We start from the raw sequence: 24,158 nt of genomic DNA on the forward strand, positions 1-24,158 counted from the left end.
AGAGCGACCAAAGAGGAGAGAGATGAAGAAACACTTGGTCCTCGTCTTTTAATAAAAGTTTTGATTGTACGTGTGGATGAAAGGTGGAACAAAATCAATCCTATCTAAGAAGGAATCAGGAAGGAGTGGGAACAGGTTGAGACAAAAAAAAAAAAAAAAAAAGGAAGAGGGAATAGATGTTTGAATCGAGAAGGTTGTGATAAAACAAAGAAACGTCACATATGTCTGCTCTCCTCTGGCATTTTAAAGAGGAAGGGAGTCACGGGGAAACAACGCTGATAGAAATCAAATTAACGCTCCAGAAAAACTCTATGATTCTTCCCTCCCAGCCGTCCTCCCGCTGTAATGGCTTGATAATTGCACTTTAGTTCTCCGACATTCAGGCGGCTGGTTTATCCTCGCGACACACGACGCCCCGCACCCCGGCCACACATTTGCATACTGGATGTGTCAGTTGCATAAATTACCACTGCCACTTTAAGCATGGGCCGCCAAAATAGCAATCATTCTTCTAGAGCAAAGTGGCCTTGGTCTGTGTGTGTGTGTGTGTGTGTGTGTGAGGCTTGTTATGACGATTAGTATTATTCTCTGAAGCAGTCCTCTCTAATGGTCTGGCTGTATACCTTTCACTTCTCATTAGAATCACTGCAGACTGTAATGACTCTTGTTCTATCTCAGTCTGTGTCCAAACCCATGTCTGGTTTTGTGTGAGTGTGTTAGTGTGTGTTTGTGTGAGAGACAGATAAAGAGAGAGAGAGAGGCCTGAGAGAGTTTTATTACATTGGTTTGAAACAGCTCTGGTCAATAAGATCAGTTTTTCATGTCTTGTGTTGGATTTGTTCATCTATGGTTGTGTGTAATTGTCTGTTTTTTTTTTCATATTTGTGCATGTATGTTGGTGTGTGTGTGTTGGTGTGTGCGTTGGTGTGTGTGTGTGTGTGTGTGTGTGTGTGTGTGTGTGTGTGTGTGTGTGTGGATTGAAAAAAAGAGGCCGAGGGGTGACGGGTTGTTTGTTCTCCAGCTCATTGTAATTTGTTCGATACACACTAATTGCTCTAATTTGTCTGTCTTGTTTCTGTTTGTTTTATGTGTGGGTGTGGGTGTGTGTGTGTGTGTGTGTGTGTGTGTGTGTGTGTGTGTGTGTGTGTGTGTGTGTGTGTGTGTGTGTGTGTGTATGCGTGGGTGATGTGTGTTTTTTATGTACACAGTCTCTGGATGGCTTTGTGTTCGTCGTCAGCCATGAGGGACGCTTCCTCTACATCTCAGAGACGGTTTCTATCTACCTGGGACTCTCACAGGTAAGACCACCTCGTTGCATACACACAAACACACACATCTCTCCCACACCAACACACAAACATGCATGCATGCACACACACACACACACACACACACACACACACACACACACACACACACGCACACGCACACGCACACGCACACGCACACACACACACATACACACACAAGAATAATCCTTTGTACACAATAGCATCTGCACACATGTGCCTCTCTTCTGCTTACGCTTTCATATCCCCTCCCAGGAGTGTGTGTGTTTGTGTGTGTGTGAGTGTGAGTGTGAATATCTTTGACTGCACTCTTTGCGTCATCTCTGGAGTGTGACTCTCTCGGGAGCCATGCCGCTCTCACTCCACCTCTCTCTCCCGCCCCCTCTCTCTCTCCAGGTGCTCACCTCTGTTGATTGCCTGTGGCCTCTTGTACTGTGAATGTTAAGTCCTGCCATTTTGCCCAGATGCATAAATAATAACAGTAATTACTGGCCCAGCAATCAAAGTGTCGCCCCAGCGCGCTGGGCCTGTCTAGGGGAACAAATCGATAGGCATCTTAAAAGCCACATTGATTGTAGGGAGGGGGAAAAACACCAAGGGGGATGGGAAGATAGATAGAGACAGCCGGGGAGAGAAAGAGAGGGGGAGGAAAGGAGGAGAGGTGTGATAAGAGAGAGATGTTTCCAAGTAAGAGGAATGGCTACAGCATTACTTAGGGTTACAATAACAGAAGTAATGGAGTGTTTCTTCATGTAGAAGTCCTGCTGTGATTGAGGGTCTGCCCTTGGTGACTTTAAAGGATACTGTAGATTTTTTTCTGCCCTGTCTCACAGGCTGTGTGTACATCGAAAAAGTTTTTAATCAATGTTTTAATTTTGGAAAGAAATGTCTTCTCCTCCTTAGTCGACATAACTTAGAGATGGGGGACACAATCCACAGTCCTTGTTTTTCTTTTTAAATGCGTTGATTTACCTGCCTGAGGGAAATTATGAATAAGAATGGCAGTTCTTCCCTGGCGGAGCTAAACTGCCTGGTGGCCATTTGTAGTTTTGTTTCCATTAAGTGACTATAAGTTTGTACCCATTTAATTTATCTTACTGGTAAAGCCTTCTGTTATTCCCAAGTTTTTTTTTTTTTTTAACCCTTTTTCATATAGATCAGTCAAAGATAGACATGGAATGTGAGTAATGGGTCACCGATTGACCTGCACCAAAATGGAGTCCAACCAGGGGTGCATACAGCAAGTACCCACAACTGGTCTAACTGCCCCACCCTCAGTTTTTGTGTTTGTTATTACCAAAATGGTGTAGCCAAAATAGAGAAGTGGATGGATTGTATTTTTTCAATGTTAGACAGGAATCACAATCCATACAAACAACATCATCTACCTTTACAGTATTTAACTTTTTTTTGGTAGACCAGGTATGTCAAGTTCCCTGTGATTTTTTCTTTATTTCTTTGTTATAGTTGACCAATTTGAATTGAGTCAACTGATGTGTGTCTCTCCCTGTGTCTCTTATGTGTTTCTTATATAAATATAAATAGTGAAGTTTATGCGTACGTATGTATGTATTTCTTTCCAAAACAAAACAGAAATGAAATGTTTTATTTGTATTGTTTTAAATCTACTATTATTCTAAAATATGGAAAATATGAAAAATAAAGAAAAACCCTTCTATTAGTGCTTTAGATACAGGTTACAGTGGCTATATTAGAATACGATAGTATACTGTAGTGTATATTATAGGGTTATGTCGGGTATTAAGTATTTTGATCACAGTGTTTGCATTCTGTGAACAATAGTATTAATGATTAGAATTCTAATCATTTAATTTGTATTACCAGTTTAAGGGTAATACTCCCCCAGCGCCTCCATGTATCATTTTTCTCCTCGCCAGGTCTCCGGGCCAGAAGCACGGGGGGATAAACCTGGGAATTCCACATAGTAAATGAGTGGGGGGAGTGCTTTCCACAAACAGCACATAAGAAAAAGCCACAATGATACACTTTAGAACGATGGGATGTTTTAAGACTGTTTCATTCCTCTCTAGTTATTACTCAGTGTAAGAGAGCAACTATATGTGCAAGTACAGCATTTTTTTTCTATAATTTGGGTAACTTTGGGAAAAGAGTAACTTTCAAATTTACAAATAGTGTGTGGCCCTGTAACCACACCCGGCACACCCGAGAGTACACCTTGACATCATCCTAGCAAGGTAAGCGAACCACAAGAGCAAAAAACATGATTATCTGGAAGAGTGATAATCACTAACCAAATTCTAGAATTGAAAAGAATAGAATAGGACTGAATAGAAAGCCTTTATTGTCATTTGACAATTGTAGAGCAACATTTGAATTTTGTTTTTCTTTATTAGAAATTAAGAAAAAAGGAATTCTCACCAGTCCAGAAAAAACTAGCAGTTCACTCTGACTTCTGAAAGTTCTCCATTGGGTAACTTTGTAGTCACACAGCTCTGATACACACAGGCATGAACGCTTACTGCTGGTGTTCAAAAAGATCGAGATCAATAACTGTTAATGTAGATGAGGGCAAGCAAGTTTTTGGATAGGGGGGGGGGGGTAACCCTACATGTTTGGACTCAGACTAGAACTGTTTGATTGAAACAACTATTGAGTTTCTAGATTCTTCCCTTTGCAGGGACAAACACACAAACCATGCACACATGCAAACAGCTTTAAAAGTAATAAGGGCAGAAAAATTGAGAATAGTCAGCCAAAACATAATGAACAACAGAACAAAAAGAAAAATGAACATGTAAACATCACGAACCAGACAGACAATTACAAGATAGAAAAAAAACAACAAGGGAGAGGAATGGGGGAGAGATAGAGAGACAGTGGTAGAGAGGAGCTAGAGAGTCTGAGTGTGTAAATAGAGTTTAAATGTGCAGTAGGAATGAAAATCGCCTTGGGATTGCCTAGGTAAACAAGACAGCCGAGGCTTTGGTGGAGATGCTAATAAAACAGAGCTGTTCTTATCAGCTGAGCAGATGGCCTAACCCATCACATCTCCTCAAACAGGACCTGAGCCATCAGCATTCTAATGAAATTATTTATGATCGAAGATTACGCACAAAACCTTGAACATACAACGCCACGTTTACCTTCCAGAAAAGATGAGAGCTAGGGGGGATGGAGGGGGTTTATGATGAGAAAGAGAGACAACCTGGACGGGCAGACAGAGTTCGGAGTTGAGGAGATGACTTAGAGGGATATATGGGGACGGAGTGTATGGTGTGTTTATGGACACGTGCAGGGAAAAATCTGAATCAGAAAAAGATTTACAGTAGTTGTTCTTTACTGATCCAGCAGGGAATTATGGTGTTACAGTTGACCGCTATAAAGGAGAGCGAGAGAAGACGTAGAATATGTTGAAAACATAACATTTAATATTCAATTAAATTTATGATCCCTTGAGTAGTTATTTCAAATTGTACATAGAATCGATTCCATGTAACTTTGTTGCCGATATTTATGGGTAATTATTGCACAGTTAGGTATCAGATGTAGAAAAAAACTATGTTTCATTTTAAATGAAGAGTTAAGCTCTTTCATGAATACCTTAATGATGATGGTCTTGACATTATTGATGATGATGATGATGGTTGTGACGATGGTTTTTGTTTGATAACGATGACTTATAAGATGGTTTCTATACTGATTAGAGCTCTAAAGAAATGCCGTCAATGTTGTGCTTTGCCTCTGGTCACTTCCTGTCAGCACCTGTGTGTCCAATGACTCAAAGCTGATCGTTTGCTCTTACTGACATTGTTCCCTTTTTTTCTAGATCCTTGCTTGTGTTGTACTTACTCTCTGATGTACGTCGCTTTGGATAAAAAGCGTCTGCTCAGTGAATTGTAGAATTGTAGTTCGAAGCATAAATCGTACATGTGTTAAAATCATGGTGATAAAGAGTTACAGTTAAGCAGAATGAGAATTTATAACAGAGATATTGTACAAGATTGTCCAAAGAAAACACTTTAAAGAAAGGAGGAAAGGTTGGAGCCTGAGGACAAAAACACTTCGATATACTTTGTTGGCGAGTGGAGGTGGGCACAGGGGAGAGAGGAAGGACAGACAAACAAACGATGAGTGAAAAAGTGTAACTGGTGGTTTGTTTTAGAGGGCATGTCGCCCCTGCAGACTGCCCCTGCCCGGCCATCTCCTACCTCCCCCCCCCACCCCCCCACCCCCCCGTCTGACCCCTCTGCCCCAGTGTACACCCTGGGCTGCTCCCCTGACGGGGGGGCTGCTTAGCCGGCTTAGCCCAGGTCAGGCACCTTGACCAAGGGCACAGCCCGCCGCCCACTCCCCTGGCGCCTCCAGGTTTCATTTTTCTCCTCGCCAGGTCTCCGGGCCGGAAGCACGGGGGGATAAACCTGGGAATGCCACATAGTAAATGAGGGGGGGGGGGGGGGAGTAGGGGAGGCAGGACAGGATGAGGAGACAAAGGAGGAGATGACGAATATGAGGAGGAGAGAGAGAAGGGATGGAGAAGTAAGAGCATGGGCCGGGAGGAGAGAGAAAAGGGATAAATGGGGTAAAGAGAAGGGAGGAAGGATGGTAGATTAAGGGAGGAGAGAATTGATCTGGGAATGGTTAGTATGCAGCCCCCCCCCCCCCCCCCCCCCCCCCCCCTCCACCCTTCCCCCCCTCCCCCCTCTCTCCTCCCATCAGTCAGTGAGGGTTGAGGGCTGAGAGTGTGTTGTGGACCACTGCCCGGATGCCTCATACATATTAAAGCCCCCTGCTATTATTTATATCATGTCTCTCCTTCCCCTTGCTTGCTGCCCCCCACCCCCAATCCTCACCCATCCCCACCAAACTGCCATACAAAACACGCACGTGGTATCCACACACAAACGCGCACACCGGCTCACACAGATGCATTGGCAGACAACTCCTCACACAGACAATGACACACAATGACTTGTGGAGACACAAAAAACAGACAGTCTAGTCACATACGCAGAGAAAAAGAGGCCGCCGTGTGCATGCTTACACACAAACGCACACACACACACACACTCGAGAGAGAGAGATTTGAATGATCTCGGTCTCTCCTCACGTCTCGCCTCGCGCAACATTCTATACCTGTTTTCATGTCTGAGCCCGACTCATCCCCTCAATTGCTCCGTCTCTTTCTCATCTGCTCATTTCTGTCTGATCTTTTTTCAATCCCTCCCCTCTGCCTCTGATGGAGTGATATTATTCGGATAGGTCTTAAGCCCGGTAAAGCCCGTAAGGACCTGTTTGTCTCTTCACCTTGTTTTCCAATACCACAGGGCCGGGGCTCTTTCAGATGGGCAGGTCCAGTGTTGTGAGCAGAGGTACATGAAGTCTTTCTTTAAAAACGACTGGAATTCCCCACACAGGAGAAGAATCACTATTCATAAAGCATAGATCGATGGATAGATTGATGGATGACTAGATTGATAGAAAGAGAGAGACAGATTTATCTGTATAATCACAAAAAGCTGTAAAGCAACCCAAGTTTCACGAACTGCATCCATCTCTTTACTTCTCAAACTTCCAGCCTCTCAATGCAAAGATGCAAACTCTTAATTTTTAAAAGCGTTAATGAGTGACTCAGTTTTCATGTCAGAATCAAAAGGAATGCAGCAGACTAATCCAACACCTAAACACAATGCTGATGACATTTTTTGTGAGCTGTATTACTATTAATACAAGTAAGTTGTATAAAGATTCAACGAACCCTGATCTTATCCCTGGATTTACTTATTTTTAAAGCGAGACCTACAGCTCTGAGCTGGCTCCTTTTAAGTCATAACTTTAAACTTGAATTGATGACCTTGATCTTTAAACAGTAACACATGCAAAAACATCCTGATTTGACCTTAAGTGGCTTTATTTATATACTTGTATTTCTTTAACAGAATATGTTAAATGAAAATGTTACAGTGTAATAGTTATCACTTATAGTGATGACTTAATAAGAATTGTCCCCCAACTCTTTATTTCTCCTCACCTACAGAGATTTACTGAGTTCGAGCTTATTGATCCTTTTCACTGTGTTGGTTTTCTCTCACCTCTCGGAGCATCATCTTTGTCCAATACAGGCCACAGTTCAAAGTCCAAAAAGTTCTGAAACCCCATTTTACACTTTTGCAATGTACCATTGACTGTATATAAAGCTGGACCACCTCCCCCCATTGTAAAAAAAGTGAGGCCAAAACACTCCCTGGGACTGACATATTGTGCTTGTGAAGTCATTTGGAGTTAGAGTTGCACAGGAGACTCTAGCTTCATTATTCTGCCCCCTTCGCTAACCAATTTATCTTTACATCTAACACGACCGTGAACAGATGAGAATATTGTTACAAAACTGCTGGGAGTTTGAATAAGAGCTTATTATCAACATGTTGCATCTTATACAAGAGTTTAGGAGAGTATCTGGCTTGGGCAACCTACATCTTTTTTGAGTGAATTTAGATATGCAGGCAGGGTAGCTTGGTGAGTAAAATTAGCCGTCGCAGTGAAAGAGACTAAAACGATTGTATGGTTAATGTAAGTGCTAAGCAGGCCACTGTAATATTCTTTGCATATACACTGTGTTTGGTTCATTTTAAGCTGGGAACTATTTTTTTCAAGCATCCCAAATGACTGCTAATAGGTGGTTTGATTAACTAGTATAACAATGGTTAATTACAGGTAGCATAGTAAATACAAAAAAAAAGGACATTTCCAAAGAGATGAATCTCTGTTTGTCTGGGACTAACAGCCTCTGTCCCTCCTATTATCTTTCCTCACTTGTTGGGGTTCCCTCAAATTTTACTCCTCTGTCTTCACTCATCACCCTCTGCTCTCATTCCTTAACTTCCACCTCCCCGTTCTCCCACTCCTTCCTCTCCCCGGCTGTGATGTCCTTGAGGGCCTGCTGAAGCTCCCATAAAGCCCGCAGTAAATGGCTCTAATCCGGTAATAAATGGCTGTGTCCTACAGACAAGGGTGTGAGGCTGCTGCAGCCATGGCTTTATCAGATAGAATGGTATTGGCACACACACACACACACACACACACACACACACACACACACACACACATATACACGTTCACAGATGTAATAGAAGCTGCGTACATGTGTGCAAGCCCTCACACACTCATTTATACGGCTTCAGATGGAATCACATCTGCTCCGATTGTGCTGCTCTTTTGGATGCCGTGCATGAGCAGCGCGACGATTACCTTTAAATGATTAGAAATGCGACTATGATGCATTATGATGATAGGATCATATAGAGCTGTATGAACTGTTGCGTTGCTCTTTATGCCAGCTGGGAGTGACTGTAACTGAATGAAGGAGCTGGGAGGGATGGGGGAAGAGGAAGAATAGTAATGTGACCTTTGGAGATACTTTGAGTTCACCTGTTTTTAATCAGCAAATACAATTGATTTTTATCTCCCCTGGTTTTATTTGTGTAATACTGTAGTCACTCGGTCCTCTGAGACTGGACTTTAATGTATGTGTGTTTGTGTGTTTGTGTGTGTGTGTGTGTGTGTGTGGGAATGTCTTACAACCTCCTCACTCCTTGTTGAGTTGTAACCCAGAGCAGTGCTTTCATTTTCCTGTCATAACGTATATTGATTTTTTTTCAGCATGTATGCGCGTGTGTGTTGTGAGTGTGTGTGTGTGTGTGTGTGTGTGTACGTACTTGTGCTCCAAGCTTCTGTTTTTGATCAGCGGATGTGTTTCTCTTCAGGTGGAGCTGACCGGCAGCAGTGTGTTTGACTACATCCACCCAGCGGACCATGTGGAGATGGCCGAGCGGCTGGGGATCAAGCCTCACCTGAGGGCGGAGGCCGGCTGTCACATAGCCCCAGAGAGTGCTTCCAGCTCTGCATCCACCTCCTCCTTGGCTGGTACACCTGAACCTGGTACTGATTATTGTGTGATTTTATAGAGAAAAATCTGATACATAAAAAAAAGGAGATTCTTCCCCTGTTGAACTCGTGTTGCATCCTGGAAACAACAAAAACACGGTATAAAATCATAAAAAAAACTGTTCAACTGTGGGGTTTCTTTTTCCTCCTTTCATCCTCAACAGCTCCATCTAGTCCTCATTCTACTGCTGACGAGTCTCCCGACCGTGGCTACTTCATCCGCATGAAGTCCACACTCACAAAAAGAGGCCTGCACGTCAAGTCCTCCGGATACAAGGTACAAATGTCAGGAGAAATAACTTCTCCTTGTTTGAAAAAAAAACAGGCCTTTGTATTATTCTCCGATGTACCTGCTTGTTGTGGGAACAGTGAAATAACAAGCAGACCTCTGTCTTTTTGTTTAGCGCAGCCAGGGTTTCACAGCTCTGTCAAGGTGGTCGTTTCAGTGTGTTTTATGGTTCTGACCTTATTTCACACTGGACCGCTGCACATAACAGTTTACTGCGCTGGCTGCTGTAATACCTGCTGCTGCATTCTTTAGCTCAGAGTCGGACGTTGTGTTGTGTTTCAGTTAAATATTTATTGATTCATGTTAGGATTCTAATCTTTATTTTTTGTTGATTCTGTTGTTTTCTACTTCCTGGATGTATTTCTTTTCTGCAAACCTCCTATTTTTCTTTGTGAAAAAAAACAAAACAAAAACAAATACTCCCTCTCTGTTTTCTTTATCAGGTAATCCATGTGACAGGACGAATCCGCTGCCGCCCTGCACTCGTGCCAGGCTCCACGCGCTCAGTGCGTCGACCGATGGGTTTGGTCGCACTGGCACACACACTCCCGCCCTCCACGCTTAATGAAGTGCGCATGGAGAGCCAGATGTTTGTCTTCAGAGTGAACATGGACCTACAGGTCACATATTGTGAGAACAGGTAAGTGCTGTACAGACCTTGAATAAATACAAACAAGTGTCTCTCCTAATTCTCCAAAATGGTTGTGTTTTCAGAATGTTCCCACATGTTTTTTTCATGAGCTGTTGGCAGCAGTTTCCCTGCCAGGTGGCGGGCTTTCAGAAGACACATCTGCCTCTGTAAAGGAGAAAAATGTACTCATTTTGTTGTTGTGTATCTGTACAGGATCTCAGAGTATATGGATCTGACCCCAGCAGAGGTGGTGGGACATACCTGTTATCACTTCATCCACGTAGAGGACCTGGAAAACCTCCGGCAGAGTCATGAGGACTGTGAGTTATATCCAAATTCACTTGGGGAGTGTGAAATTCAACTCCACTCCTCTTTATTATACACAGTGTCTGAACGTGAGGTATTGATGAATCTGGGAGACGTGTTGAAATCTCTTCACGACCTGTGTTGTGATCGGCGCCCTCTGCTGCCTTAATCATGAACTGCCAAAACTAATAACCGGCTTCTTTTCTGGCCCTCTCCGCCTGTCTCCTCCCAGTGCTGCGTAAAGGCCAGGTGGTGACGGGTTACTACCGCTGGCTCCAGAGGAGAGGAGGCTATCTGTGGATCCAGTCCTCTGCCACCGTGTCCATCAACCACAAAGCCCCCCACGAACGCAACGTCATCTGGGTCAACTACATCCTGAGGTCAGTAAAACCAGAGCAGCGCTGCACCTTTTTTTTTTTTTTTTAAACTGCTGATATGAAGCGGGTTTATACACTCGGGCACCATGCTGTCTACAGAGATCCTTTGAAGGGATTGATGATGAAATACAGACGGATTATTGGAAGAGTTTCTCTCCTTCCACCATGTGAGAAAAGAAATGAGGATACTTTCAAAATAGACATCAAAGCACTACGCATTATCAGTTAATGTTAATGGGTTAAAAGTTGTAACGTTTCTTCTTTTCTTTTTTCTTTTTTTTGAAGCTGTGCTAAATTTTGAAACAAGTTTTAGAGATTCTTCAAGGTTTTCCCGAAGAACACGTTAAGAGATGAGGATTTTAATGGCGGACAAAAATCAGATTCTCTTCTAATTCGGCGGTTCAAAACAACCGTAAAGAAACAGTGCATAGGAGAGTGAAATGTATTTGATTTTTTTTAGATGAATTGCTTTCCCCTTTTAACAATTTTCTATTTATTTAACAAATTTGCTCTGAAATTTGCTACAAAATGCATCAAATTCCAGTCAAAGGGACTGCTCTTGTAGAGTGGAGTCATTTTTTTTGTCTGTCAGTGAACAGACCTACGTGCTTACTTCTTCACTATTTCATTCCATGTCTCTTAATGTGGCGGTGTTATTTTATAAGATCGCTTGCAAAATGATGCAGAAAATTCCAGCTTCCTTTTTCAGTTTTTATAGGTATTAATAAAATGTAGTCTAACTTTTGTCTGAGCCATTTTTTTTTTATTCACCTAACAGACACAACAACTGCAGCAACCTTGAAAATATGCTTCTTCTTTTTTTTTTTTTTAAGTCCCTCCTGAATCACTCAGACACTGATGCAAATGTACTTTTCATACAAACACGCACACATGCAGTACAGTACATAACAAAAATGTGTGCGCTGCGCAGCGGTGGAGCATTTAGACAAAAACAAGAGGAGGAGGCTGAGTTTCAATGCTAATTGGACTGAAGCTATATAATTACAACAAATGGATGTCAGAATTTTTGGGCTGAATGGTGTTTTAGTTAATTAGTGCTGTAATTACAAGAGCTCATTAACTTCTCCGGCAGCCTCCTCCTCGTCTGAGCTTAACTGTGTATAGGTGGGCTGCTGAGTGGAGCGCAGAGTGTGTGTTTGGGTGTGCGTGTTATGCAGGGAGGGTTCTGCCCACCTGTCTGTCTACATGCATGTCGGTGTGTGAGTGATAAGGACTGTTGTTTTGGGTGTAGAGTGTGTGTTAGATGGAGGTTACAAGGGTGTGAGGCAGTTTGGCTATTCGAGGTTGTTATTAGGCTGATTATATGTTGTTTCCATTCTGAGTATTCAGAAATCAGTAAGGCACAAGTGGTTTTTTTTAATCTAAGTGGTTTGAAGTGCTTCATGGTTTTTTTTAACACCTTTTTTTCCTCCTTTTTTTCATTTCCACATCTCTCCATCCAGTCGAACAGAGTTGCCTGACACACCCTTGGATCTACTGCAGCTACCGGAGAACGTCAGAGCAGAGCGACTTCGAGTGAGCTCGTCCCCCGCCTCCAGCTCTCCACAGGCCCGAGGTAAGATGCTAAACACACATTTTGATGCCCGCTGACACACACAAACACCTGCCTGTACATTTCTTGCTATAAAAATCTCCATCTCTCTCAGGCTTACAGCCGGTGAAGAGCTCAGCGGGGAAGAGTGACCCCGACACTAAAGGCAGAGAGAAATTCACAGCCACCTCCATCCAATCAGAGGATAGGAGGAAGCGCCTGCTGAGGTCCAACCCTGAAGGCGCTCCTCCTGAAACCCGCCGCAGGATGGAGGAGCTCCGTCACGCAGAGGAGAGCGTGTCAGCATCCTCTGACCTGGCCAGCGAGAGCGAGGGAGAGGAGGAGGAAGAGACAGAGTGGGAGCAAGGGGGACACAGTGACAGATTGAAACAGGAAGACAGAGGCGGAGGAGGTAAACAGAGCAGGGGGGGAGGAGGGGGAAACCACCCAACTCCAGGAGTGGAGAGGGGGAGCCGGACACACAACGGCCGGGCTGTGATCCAGCAGCTGAAGAGCGTAGTGACCCCGTCTCCCCTGCCCGGCAGCCCCGGCATCAAGACTGAACATGAAGCCCTGACCACTGGAGGGCGCTGGGGGTCACATACACAAACCTCCACCTCACACACACACACCATACAGCCCTCACACACACACACACCCTCCAGCAGCCTCAATGGGGACAGCCCCACCACCCCGATCCCTGACTCTTCCTCTAGCAGTGAGGCTCCTCCAAAAGGCCTCTTCACTCCCCCCTCTCCAGCTTTGTCCCCCGCCATGTCTGTGTCCTCCCCGCTCCCCCGCGACGACAGGGTTATATCGGGGGCGATCAGTCGGAGTAGTGGTGGAGGTAACGGCCCTGACTTTGAGCTGCTGCAGAGACTGGCTGCAGGAGGAGCAGCAGGTCGGGTCCTCTTCCACCCCCTCGCACTTGGCCCTCAGGGCCCCCAGAGCCTCTACGCTCCCAGCACCATCCGCTACGCTCCGCCTGAGCTGCCCCCCTCCCACCACCACGGCGCAGGACACAGCGACAGCCTGCAGCTACGCTCGGACCACCACAAGGGACCTCCACCTGCCTTTTTCCCCCACCTGCAGCGGTTGGCCGGCCTGCCACCCTTCAGCGGTTTCTCCCCGTCTGACAACCCGTTCTCCTCCGGCCTGCCCTTCTGTATGAATGGACTGAGGGGGGCCGCGGGCTCCGAGGACGACTGAGACTCAAAGAGGAAAAGATAAAAAAAAAAAAAATGAAGGACAGAGCAGAGAGGAGTGACAGACCAGAAAGAGAGACAGTGAAAAGGGCAGCACAGACAGAAGTGGCAGGACATTAAGCCTCTAAGGACGTTACTAATTGGACAATGAGTCGAATAACTGCAATCTAAAATATGTGACAAGTCTCTGCCACGGGGAATCACCGTGTCAGTGACTCTTCGAGAAAACGCAACATGGGAACTTTTGACGTGTGGTCCCTTCAGACTCTCCATCTTTACAACAATAATGAACTCTGCTGTGTCTTTCTTAGATAACTGTGTTGATTTCTGTGTCTCTTCCACTCAGAGAAGCCATATTGTACATAGAGACGAAACCATAAAGACCCTCAGCTCACATCATCCTCACTGTCACTCAGATGAACACAATTACCCTTAAGCCAGGAGAGAGGGAGATGGACACTTGACTGTAGGAATGAAAGGGACTTTGGGATATACATTTTTGGATATTGCAGTATTGTAAAAAAAAAAATCATCTCTTCCACAGAAATGCAGTTGATGATAGGGTTTTCCTTAAAAATAGATGGAGACAGCCCTCATGTTTTTTTATTATTGAGATTTAAAATAATGATAATAAGAAGTATTCATCAGTCAGCCATACTTAAAGCACACTGTTGGGACAAAATATGAATAAAGTAGTCTCAGACATTCCATTATGTATAAGGGAAGAAAATGCAATGCAGACAGGACAGTATTATTATAGTGAGATCATTTGTTTCCATGAATTTTAATTACAGTATATTCTGTATGATGCTGCGGCTGTGTTTGTGTATGAAAGCCATATTCTTGTTTTTTTCAATTTGTAATGTTTCTATTGCTTTTATTACCAGATTATTCAGATGGAAGAATGGTGTGAAAAATTAGTATAGTCAAACAGAATAACTTGTTATTGGATGTATAATGTCATCCAAATACCTTTTTGATATTATCCTCTATAAAGGATACTTCTGGAAATGTTTTAAGGAGGGGGGTGTTGGGCAGAGCGTTAATCATCATTGAAGCCTGTGTGTTTTTTTTCTGAGCACTTACTGAAATTAGTTCTGATGTGAACTCGAAGCACTATATCACTTAGCACGGATTGTGTGAGCCTGTTAAAACAGAAAACAATGCAAGAGTGGTCACTGATATGATAGGCTGACCACAGAGAAGAAGAAAGAGGGTCAATGAAGCGACCATGTACAGTCATTAAAAGATGACCAATAGAGGTCTTTAAAATAAAAACTGTTTCAATTCAGTCAACCCCCGAGATCAAGTTTGAAATTGAGATCATGAAAATATGAAACACATTTTTGTGTCAAAATGAAATAATTGCAATTCATCTCATGAATGTAGGAAACAAACACAAAATATTTTATATTAAAACTATGAAATTACTTTTTTCTTTCGTCACTTTTTGAAGTGAGACGCAACCGATCGATCTAAAATGTGATATCTTCTTTTTTTTTTCTTTTTTTTTCCTTTTTTTACAATATGTCAATTTAAGAATAATTCTAAACGATAATTGTCCAGAAACAAACATCGGATAATTCTCTAGCACTTTGGAATAAAGTCATTCAAACTTTCATTTGATGAAAATGAAAATAAATTTAAATATATTCTGCTGAAGAGTCTTCAAAACGAGCCCACACACTGTTTGTAAGAGGTTTTTGGATTTGCTTCTATGATGACCTGAAAGATGTGATGTTTTTTTTTCAGACAGGAAAAAATGTAAAAAAAATAAAAAAAACAACAAACATAAACATATATATAAATGTGCAAATTCGATGTGCACTACGCTCCGAGAGTGTAGCTGCCACATACAAATATGTGTGAGCGCACAGATATTCTCGGGTGTTTAATGGTAAAACGTGTATGTGTGTGTGTGATTGAGTGCGGATGTGTGTGCTTGTACAAGAATGTATGTTGGTCCTTCTTTTTTTCTTTTTCTTTTTTTAAATCAAATATCTAACCCCTTGCCCATCACTGTGAAGCTAACGTTATTCTCCATCTTTGTGAATACTTCAACTCATCAAATAAAATGAGCAAATGTAAAAAGGAACAGTGATACAGATTACAATAACAATAAAATATTCCAGTAGAGGAGCACAACTCGAGACTTTGTGTTTCTTTGTTTTTTGTCTGTACTGCACCTACAGTCAACAATTCAGATATATGACATGTCATGAGTCCATTACTACCTTACATGGTTAATTTAGCATTCACATGTGATTCATAGGCATATTTGGGACTGATAATTTTAGATTTAAAAAAAAATGTCTGCACTTCATTTACTTACATTACAAACATGAACATTAGAGAATGACAATCACATGGGATGCATCGTTAAACGGAAATGTGTGTAACAGCAAGAAGTTGTGTGTTGTCAACACAGCAGGCGGCTTATTCTGCATGTCACTAGAGAATACAACAAAACACTAATATATTGATCTCAGATTAAAGGAAAAGTAGATGCAGGTGAGAGAGCGATCCTGGCAGGAAGCAGGGCATTAATTGAGTGTGACTAATAAAGCAAAGACTTTATCATGAATCTCTCTGAAATCAAGAGAAAAGCACAGAGAGAACAAGGACCGTCTCACTTTTGAGAAACTATATACCGGTATGCATCAGCATGTATGTGCGTGTGTGTGTGTGTGTGTGTGTGTGTGTATGGGTGTGTACACTGGTGGTTTGCTTGCTCGTCCGTGTCTGTGTATGTGTGCATCTCCATGAATTTGCGAGTGCGTGTGTGTTGTCTGAAGCAGCCCCAGGGAGGGGCTCTGACATTGAAGACGGGTTAAATCCTGTTTTACATTCAAGTGGCAGGCCCTAGTTCATTAGAGTGAGGATCATTCCTCCTCAAGACCAAAGGAAGCGCATACTAAACAAGAGCAGTTGTTGGGGAGAAAACGCCATTGTACGTGCAAAACCGTATGTACTGTATCAGTGAGTGCGCTGATGTGTTTGTGTGTGCACAGAAACCTCTGCTTTCTCCCTTTGTATCTCCGTTTCTGTGGAGTGCTTGTACAGTTGGAATGCTTGTGCACTGATTGTGTCACTGATTGTGTGTGTGCGAAATATGTGCGCGCACAAGTCATGGCATCTCTGCTGACTGTCTTCCACTCTGCCTGTCATCGAGTCACCCATACGCCCTCTCTGTCACTGACTTTGATGGCTTATCTAACCCCCTGAATTGGAGTCGTGCTCCCAGGGGAAATACCTGAGCACATGTAAATGCATCTGAAAGAGTATAAATATGGGTAGGAATAATAGAGTGAGGGGTGGAGGGAGACACACAGACAGCTTCCATCTGACACCAGAGAACTACACATCTACAACTCTCACTTTCCATCCCTTCTCTAGTAGATCTACTGTTTTTGTCACTTTCTCCCAACATTCACCTCTGTCTCCTCTCAGCCAGAAGAAGGCCATCCATAGTTAATACACTTCTCAAAGCAGATCCTTTGATCCATGCCATGGCATTTAACACCTGAGAGCAGATGAGCAACCTGCACTCAAAACAATCAGTTCTGTGAGTGTGCGGCGCAGGTTTTCGGAGATGCATGAGGCTAGATTTGGACTTTGAGCTCTGGCTGATAGTGTTGTGGGCTCTGTAGCTGCTCGGGCTCTGGGCTGTATGGTGTTTGTCAGTGAGGGCGCGTCTACTGCCTCTGGGCGCCCTGCCCTTTAGACGCGCCAGGCCTCAGGAGCCTCCTGCATGCCAAACAGACCTGTGCAGTCAGATGGAGGAGAAAAGAGGAAAGGAATGGGAAGGAAAGGAGAGAAGGGGAGGGGAGGGGTGGAGGAGAACGTGAGGAGGAGTCCTGAAAGAGGGAAAGAAAGACAGAAAGGACTGGAGGGCGAAAGGGTAGGAGAGGATCTGAGGGAGGAGAGGGGCTGGAAGAGGAGGAGGTGCTGGTCACACTGCAGCAGACGTCCAGACACACCCTGCATGTGAAACACAGCTGCACTGAAATGCCCTGGGAATCAGCGAAGGAGAAGAGGGGGAGAGGAGAAGAGGAAGAGAGGGTGACTCTGAGGTGAGTCTCAACAGCAACGCGGTATGTCGATGGCCGGGAGATATCACAGACCTTCGCCCTAACCTAGTCACTGATAGTTATCACAGACAGAGCCCACCCCAATCACACACACACACATGCACACAGAAAAAAAAAAAAAGCAAGAACCACATGCTGCTCACTTCAGTTCATAAATTAACACAGGCTGGCAGATGAGATGCTCATTATAAGAATTATGCATGTACAGCGGCTGTGTGGACAGTTTGTACATCTTTTGACTCCCACTGTAAGGAGCATTACGGCTGACTCTGACAGACCCTGCATGTTCCATTTGGCCTGTTTTGCATAATTCACAAAATATAACAACTTCTTATGATGTTATGATGCACCGTGTTACAGGTGTTGTGTTTTTTTTCTTCTGTTTTGATTTCTTAATGTTTTAAGTTTAAAGGAAAAGTTTTTTTTCCATGGTTGGTTGCTGATGAGATTGTATGTGGGTATTTAAGTATGCAGTCTCTGTATTGAGCTCTTTTAAATCTCCTTCACGTCTCTGTGTCCTCAACGGAGTCCAGCTCACAGCGAGGACAGGGAGGTCGTGTCCTCTGTACTGATTTTTATTTTTTTTGTTCAATCAAACTTGTTGGAGTTGATGTTTCTCAAATTTAAATGCATATGTGGTGGCAAGTTTTTCAATATGATTCTCATAGGTCACCATTATTAGACCGGTTATGGACAATGTACCTTTATTCCCCTCTAAAACAGCATGAATAATCTGAACGTAAGAGAATCATTTAGTGAACAAGCAAAAAACATAGTCAAAGTCTGAGAGATAAAAAAATGTGTCTAAATTCTCAAAACACCAACAAACAGAACCACCTCATCTTTCTGTGGACAACAGGGGCCGTATTCTCAAACATTCAGAGACTCCTCTCAGAGACCTCCTAACTGAGCGACGACAGGGCAGAAACTTTTATCCCCGTGAGGAGGCGTGTTTGACTCCGTTGCTAGGTATGACATTTTCTTTTCAGAAGCTGTGATTGGTTGATCCAAAAAAAACTGTGATAATGGGAATAGACAAACAGTGAAATTGATTGGGCCTAATCATATAATCTAGTCAGGCATTGTGTAATTATGAACACTATGAAATCAACAACTCTGTGTAATACAATTGTTAGATGTACTTTTAAAGTATATAGCCTGCAAAATGTTTGAAATCACATGCCCTATGTGCAGCAGTCTCTCCTAACAGGCTGATCGTTATATCAGCATGTAAAGAGCCTTAATCAGTGATTGGATGCACCTGTGGAGGTAACCACATGTAGAGGAACTCAACAGAGTTACTCCTAGTGACAACATTCAAAGAAAGTTCTTGGAATCAGGACATTTTCTAAGAATTTCCCCTTAAAGTGAAAACTAGATCCTTGAAAGTTGGTGAAAATGATTCACAAAGCATCTTAGCTCTTAATAGAGCTCCTAAAGTGTAAAATTGTTAGGAGTAGTAAGGAGGACTTTTAAGAGTTTCTCAAGCTGAGGAGAAAATGGAAAAATGTTCTGCTAACACTACACAAAGAATATTCTTATTGACTCATAGTTGGGCTGAACAGGCACAAATTATTTACATAGACATTTCAATCCATCCGTATGACTTTTTTGCAAAGCGAGACATGCATGTTGAGCTTCTCTACATGTGGTTACCTCCACAGGTGCATCCGATCACTGATTAAGACTCTTCACCTGCTGATGTAACGATCAGAATGTGAAGAGGCTGCTGCAGAAGATGGTCTGTGATTTCAAACATCTTGTAGTCTATATACTTTTAATGTACATCTTACAATGTATCACACAGATGCTAATTCCACAGTTTTCATAATTACACGTCTGACTAGATTCTATAATTGACAATCTCCATTTTTTTGTGTCTTTTTTGTGTAAAAATGTGTCATACCTAGCAACTGGGTCAACCACGTCTCCTCACTGAGATAAACATTTCTGTCTCTTCCTCGCTCAGGATGTTCCTAAATCACTCCTACGCTAGAAAAAAAAAAAATACCTGCTTGGATTTTTTAAGCTAAGTTAGGAGCGCTCTGAGAGGATTCTCAGAATGTTTGTGAAAACAGGCTCAGCTGTATCTGCTTTGAGGTCACCACAGTAAAACGCCTGGATGCAAAGCAAATAAAGAATATACTCAAGTTACGATAGATTTAGTTTGGCTTTATTTCTGTCTGTACAGCAGGGTGCATTGAGGGTGTTAAACACGCAGACAGAAGTAAACAAGAGAAAACCCCCGCTATTCATGATACCCATGAAAACAGATATAACAGCATCCACCAGACACAGTATGACATTCACTCAAGGTGAAGTCGTTTGTGGTTACCATACATGTGTATCAAATGTAAAGTCAAATATAGAACCACAGAAAGAGCAGTGAAAAATACTCTTTACTCCAAAAGTCAAGTGGAGATCGTCTGAGAAAAGTGCGCTTTCCCTTACAAAACAAATGTTTAAAAAATAAAAAAAAAAAACAGTTCACCGGGTAACCTCTGTAAAAAGTCTATATTCAAGCCCTCATTAAAGACAACCCTGAACGTGAACATAGTGTGGATTCATTCTTTATCTCACAACATGTGACAACCAGCTGGTTTGATTTCTAGACGTCAATGAAAAGTTCAAGTATTCAATCACAGTTCTGTGATTTTTTTTTTTTTTTTTTTAATTATGTGGAACAAGATAAGACAAAACAGCGGTTGGCTAAGAAAAGCCAAAGAACTCCTGAAAATCAAACAGGACAAAAATAACTGTTCTCTTTTGAGTCTCTTGTCTTTGAATGTAAGGATGTTAAAACATTTGAAAATCAGACAATTTGAGGAGGAAAGTAAAGCAGCATTCAATATATCTGATTATTAGAAAACTTAGACAGAAAAAAAAAAACAGATTTATTCAAATGAAGTGAACCTAAATTTCAGCGTTTTCTGACCAGTTCTTTAGAAGGTCAAAAAGTCTGCTTCACAATAATCTTAACATTTATATAATTAATGATAATAGGTCTGTTTTTTTAGACTCCCATCGCCTACATATATACATGAAGACTGCTTGCACTTACACACATGCACTCACACACACACACACACACACACACACACACACACACACAGAGACAGACAACCACACAGGCATACAAAACAAGAGGAAACCCTGAAAAAAAAAGCAGCATACACAGCATTTCCACTTTCTCTACTTGTTGGGCCCCTTGCCATCACTGTCCTCATTGTCATGATGTCTGCTGTCACGGTAACCTCTGTTTTCTCGCCTCTCACGGCACTCGCGACAGTCCTCCTCATCCTCTCCATCCTCCTCATCGTGGATGATCTCCACCTCCAGGCGGCCGATGTACAGAGATACAGCGCAGAGCCAGAAGAGGGCGACGCTGCCCACCGCTGCACTCTGGAGCAGCAGTGCAGGCACAGACAGCAGCATCAGCCTCCGCAGGGCGAAGAGGCTGCCGAGGTACGTGGCCCCGCCGAAAGACACGCACACACCTCCCAGGATGAAGAAGGCTGAGGAAACACAGATTGGCAGGCTTTTGTGTGGAAATCTCCTTTTTTTTTTTTTTCCATGGAGGCAGATTTGTAAGAAAACACAAAACTGATTTTACTACTTCTACAAAACTCAAAGTAAATGATCTCTCATCTGAAGTGCTTCTTATTGATCTCAGAGAGGTTATACATGTTAGAATAAGGTTAACTTGCCTTTATTCTGACATTATTAATGTGAACTTTATGATTTAATTAAGCACCATGTGCTAGTCAAACTATTTGCATGAAAGCAAACAGGAAAATTTACAAAGTATTCCCTAGTAATATTTTATATTTCTGCAATAATTTTACATTTCATACTGTGCAGTATTTATTTTATATTTCTGCAATATCTATTTATATTCTGTTATGCTACCACCTGTAAATAACTCCTACCATACATTGCCCATCTTACCTGAATGAGAGTTCCTTTTTTGTTATTTCTTCTTTTGTTGTTTTTAGCTGTGGATGCTTGTATGTGTGTGCACTTTAAGGTGAAGCCAAATAATTTCATTGTGCAACTGTATAATGACAATAAAGACATTCTATTCTATGTCTGCTAAGTCTAGTCTTCGTGCTATTTTCAAACATTTATCCTGAATCAAAGTTTTAATAGAAATGTAACGCTCAAAGGCAGAATTTCAGACAACCAAGACATTGGTTATTACTCAAGTGTTTATCTTTTAAAACATTTTACTACAACCACCCTTTCTTATTCGTTTTAAAACACAGACTTCTGTTTGTTATTGCACTGCATTAGAGATCCGTCTGATTTGCAATGCAACTCTATGTAAAACAGAGGGTCAGCATCTTTACCATATCCGGCTTCTCTTCCCACTTCACTCTGGACAAACGCAATTACTCCGATCCCAGTTGCCAGCAGACCATTTCTGAACCACGAGAGGAATCCTGCAGAACAGTCAAAGGCAGAAATAAACAGCTGACCAGATTTTTTTTTTTTTTTTTTTTTTTTTTTTACAGCCTGACATCTGTGCAGAGAGCCAGAATCCATCAGGTTGTTTCCATGCATACAAGTAGACGTTGCACAGATAGCAATTACGTAGTTACAAGTAACGGTGTTGAAGGTAAATATCTTAATTGTAAATTGTAGTAATTAAATATTTCTCTCTATGAAAAGTCAGTAAATCCCAACAATCGGATTAGTCAGAAGTGTACATGTTTAGTGTTTAGTAGATGGGAAGTTAGGACACAACCATGGAATTTAGATTGAGGGACAATGATGATTTTCAACAATACATCAGGGGAAAATGGTCATTGAAGCAGAGATTAAACAGATCTTTAACCTATGTCTTTTGTCTTTTTTTAAACTCAAATCTGATTTAATTTTAATTAAAAGCAGTCGATAAAAGGACACAGGTGCACAGGGTTAGGGTACAATAGTGGACGTCGTCCCACCTTCATGTCAACAAAACTGAAACATAAACCAAACTTAAAAAAAAAAAACATAGTTCAAGTTTTCAAACAGTTTCTATTGAATGTGGAGACGTGACTTTCTCTCTTTCCTGTGCTGCCTGATCATCACTACACCCACTCTTCACCGCTCTTCCTGCTGCCGGCCTTCACATTTAACTCCAGTCTGAGCCACAGTGTCAGCACCCATCACAGAGACAGACTACACCACTGTCAAGACAATAAACAGGGAAATCATTCTCTCCATGCGCTCTCAAATATCTATGACACTCGAGTGGAAACTGTTCAAATGTTTTAGGCTGTTTTTAACATTACTGCTGTAATACTTCATACAGGTTTTCATTTTGTGAACTTGTTCCATTTATGGACTGCAGCAAAGTTAGTCATTTTAAAGAGCCAGGTGGAACTACTGCTTGAGAACACTAAAAGGGAGATGTTTGTTACTCCTATTATTATATTTCTACAACAAAGCAGCTGCAGGTATGAGATCACCTGTCACGTGTGAGGTTCAGGGTTCCTTACCTGTCTCGTGGGACTTCCTCAGCATCTGCAAAAAAAAAACAAAAAAACAAAACAGAAGGAAAGTATTAGGAAAACCAACCTCCTTAAAACGCACCTATCATCGTTTCACAATGATACAGTTCAATGTAGATATGTAGGAAGAGGGTTACACGAAAGCAAAAGGAACCTTCTAGAAGCTCATTTAATGAAGTGAAGGGAAAGTTGTTGTTTTTTTTTCTCCCGGGCTGAACCTACCAAAGCGTCCGCCTTGTCGAGGTCTGCGAACTGGTACTGCTGCTGCTGCTGCTCCGGTCCCCGGATCTTCCCCCACGGTCCCTTCTCCCCGAGCTGCTGCCGGGACGAGCCGTGCAGTCTCCTCCTCAGCAGAGGTCCGGCGCAGGGAGGCCGGACCAGCCTCACTCTCCGGGCGAAGTAGCACACGGCCTGCGGTAACTGCCTCCTCATGAACAGACTCATGAAGGCCATCACATCCCTGGTACCTGCAGCTACCTTTATGACACCTCAGGAGCTAACAGTGGAAGCGGAACACGACCTGTGCGCGTTGCACTCTGAACTCCCACCTGAGCGACAACAACAACCCCGGAAGAGTTTCGATGACGTCAAAGGTGAGCTTTATAAAGACAGCGCCGTCCTGCGACCGATGAGGGAAACAAATACAGAGGACTTTAAGAACAGCTTTATTGAAATTATTTTTTAATTTTTAGCTACTTTTTTTAAAATTTCATTATTACTCAGTTCTGTGTTTGTTCATACCGAGATTGCCACTTTGATACAAATAACATAACCTGCATGTCTGTATTTACACCACATGATGGCGCCAGAGTACAAGATATATGTGCAGATACGATACTTAGCCTTCTGACTTACTTACGTATTTATTAAGATGCTTAGGCCTACTTCTTACATTTAATACAATACAGACGTCAAATAGCCTACATGAAAATAAAAAAAAACCTATGCTGGACAAAAATAATGTTATAAAAATAATAAGTGTTAAGATTATAAACCT

General features: G+C 42.4%; 2 protein-coding genes across 2 annotated transcripts in view; one reads left to right on the forward strand and one right to left on the reverse strand.

Annotated features, from left to right (window-relative positions):
• Positions 1-15,722, forward strand: part of npas1 (neuronal PAS domain protein 1) — a 39,149-nt gene extending 23,427 nt beyond the window's left edge. Inside the window, exons 5-12 of the mRNA XM_020639308.3 lie at positions 1,209-1,298; positions 9,032-9,206; positions 9,377-9,489; positions 9,945-10,141; positions 10,346-10,452; positions 10,671-10,818; positions 12,279-12,391; positions 12,483-15,722. Coding sequence (XP_020494964.2) covers positions 1,209-1,298; positions 9,032-9,206; positions 9,377-9,489; positions 9,945-10,141; positions 10,346-10,452; positions 10,671-10,818; positions 12,279-12,391; positions 12,483-13,576 — 2,037 coding nt within the window. The 3' untranslated portion in view covers positions 13,577-15,722. The remainder of the gene's footprint in view (positions 1-1,208; positions 1,299-9,031; positions 9,207-9,376; positions 9,490-9,944; positions 10,142-10,345; positions 10,453-10,670; positions 10,819-12,278; positions 12,392-12,482) is intronic.
• Positions 15,723-19,820: 4,098 nt separating this feature from the next.
• tmem160 (transmembrane protein 160) lies at positions 19,821-23,725 on the reverse strand. The gene is made up of 4 exons (XM_020639345.3): positions 23,384-23,725; positions 23,150-23,174; positions 22,013-22,105; positions 19,821-21,178 (listed from the first exon to the last, which is right to left on the reverse strand). Exons 1-4 carry the CDS (start codon positions 23,612-23,614, stop codon positions 20,856-20,858), a joined length of 672 nt encoding a protein of 223 aa, XP_020495001.1. The 5' UTR covers positions 23,615-23,725; the 3' UTR covers positions 19,821-20,855.
• Positions 23,726-24,158: the final 433 nt, after the last annotated feature.

This window comes from Labrus bergylta, chromosome 11, assembly GCF_963930695.1.
Source record: "Labrus bergylta chromosome 11, fLabBer1.1, whole genome shotgun sequence".
Lineage (NCBI taxonomy): Eukaryota > Metazoa > Chordata > Actinopteri > Labriformes > Labridae > Labrus > Labrus bergylta.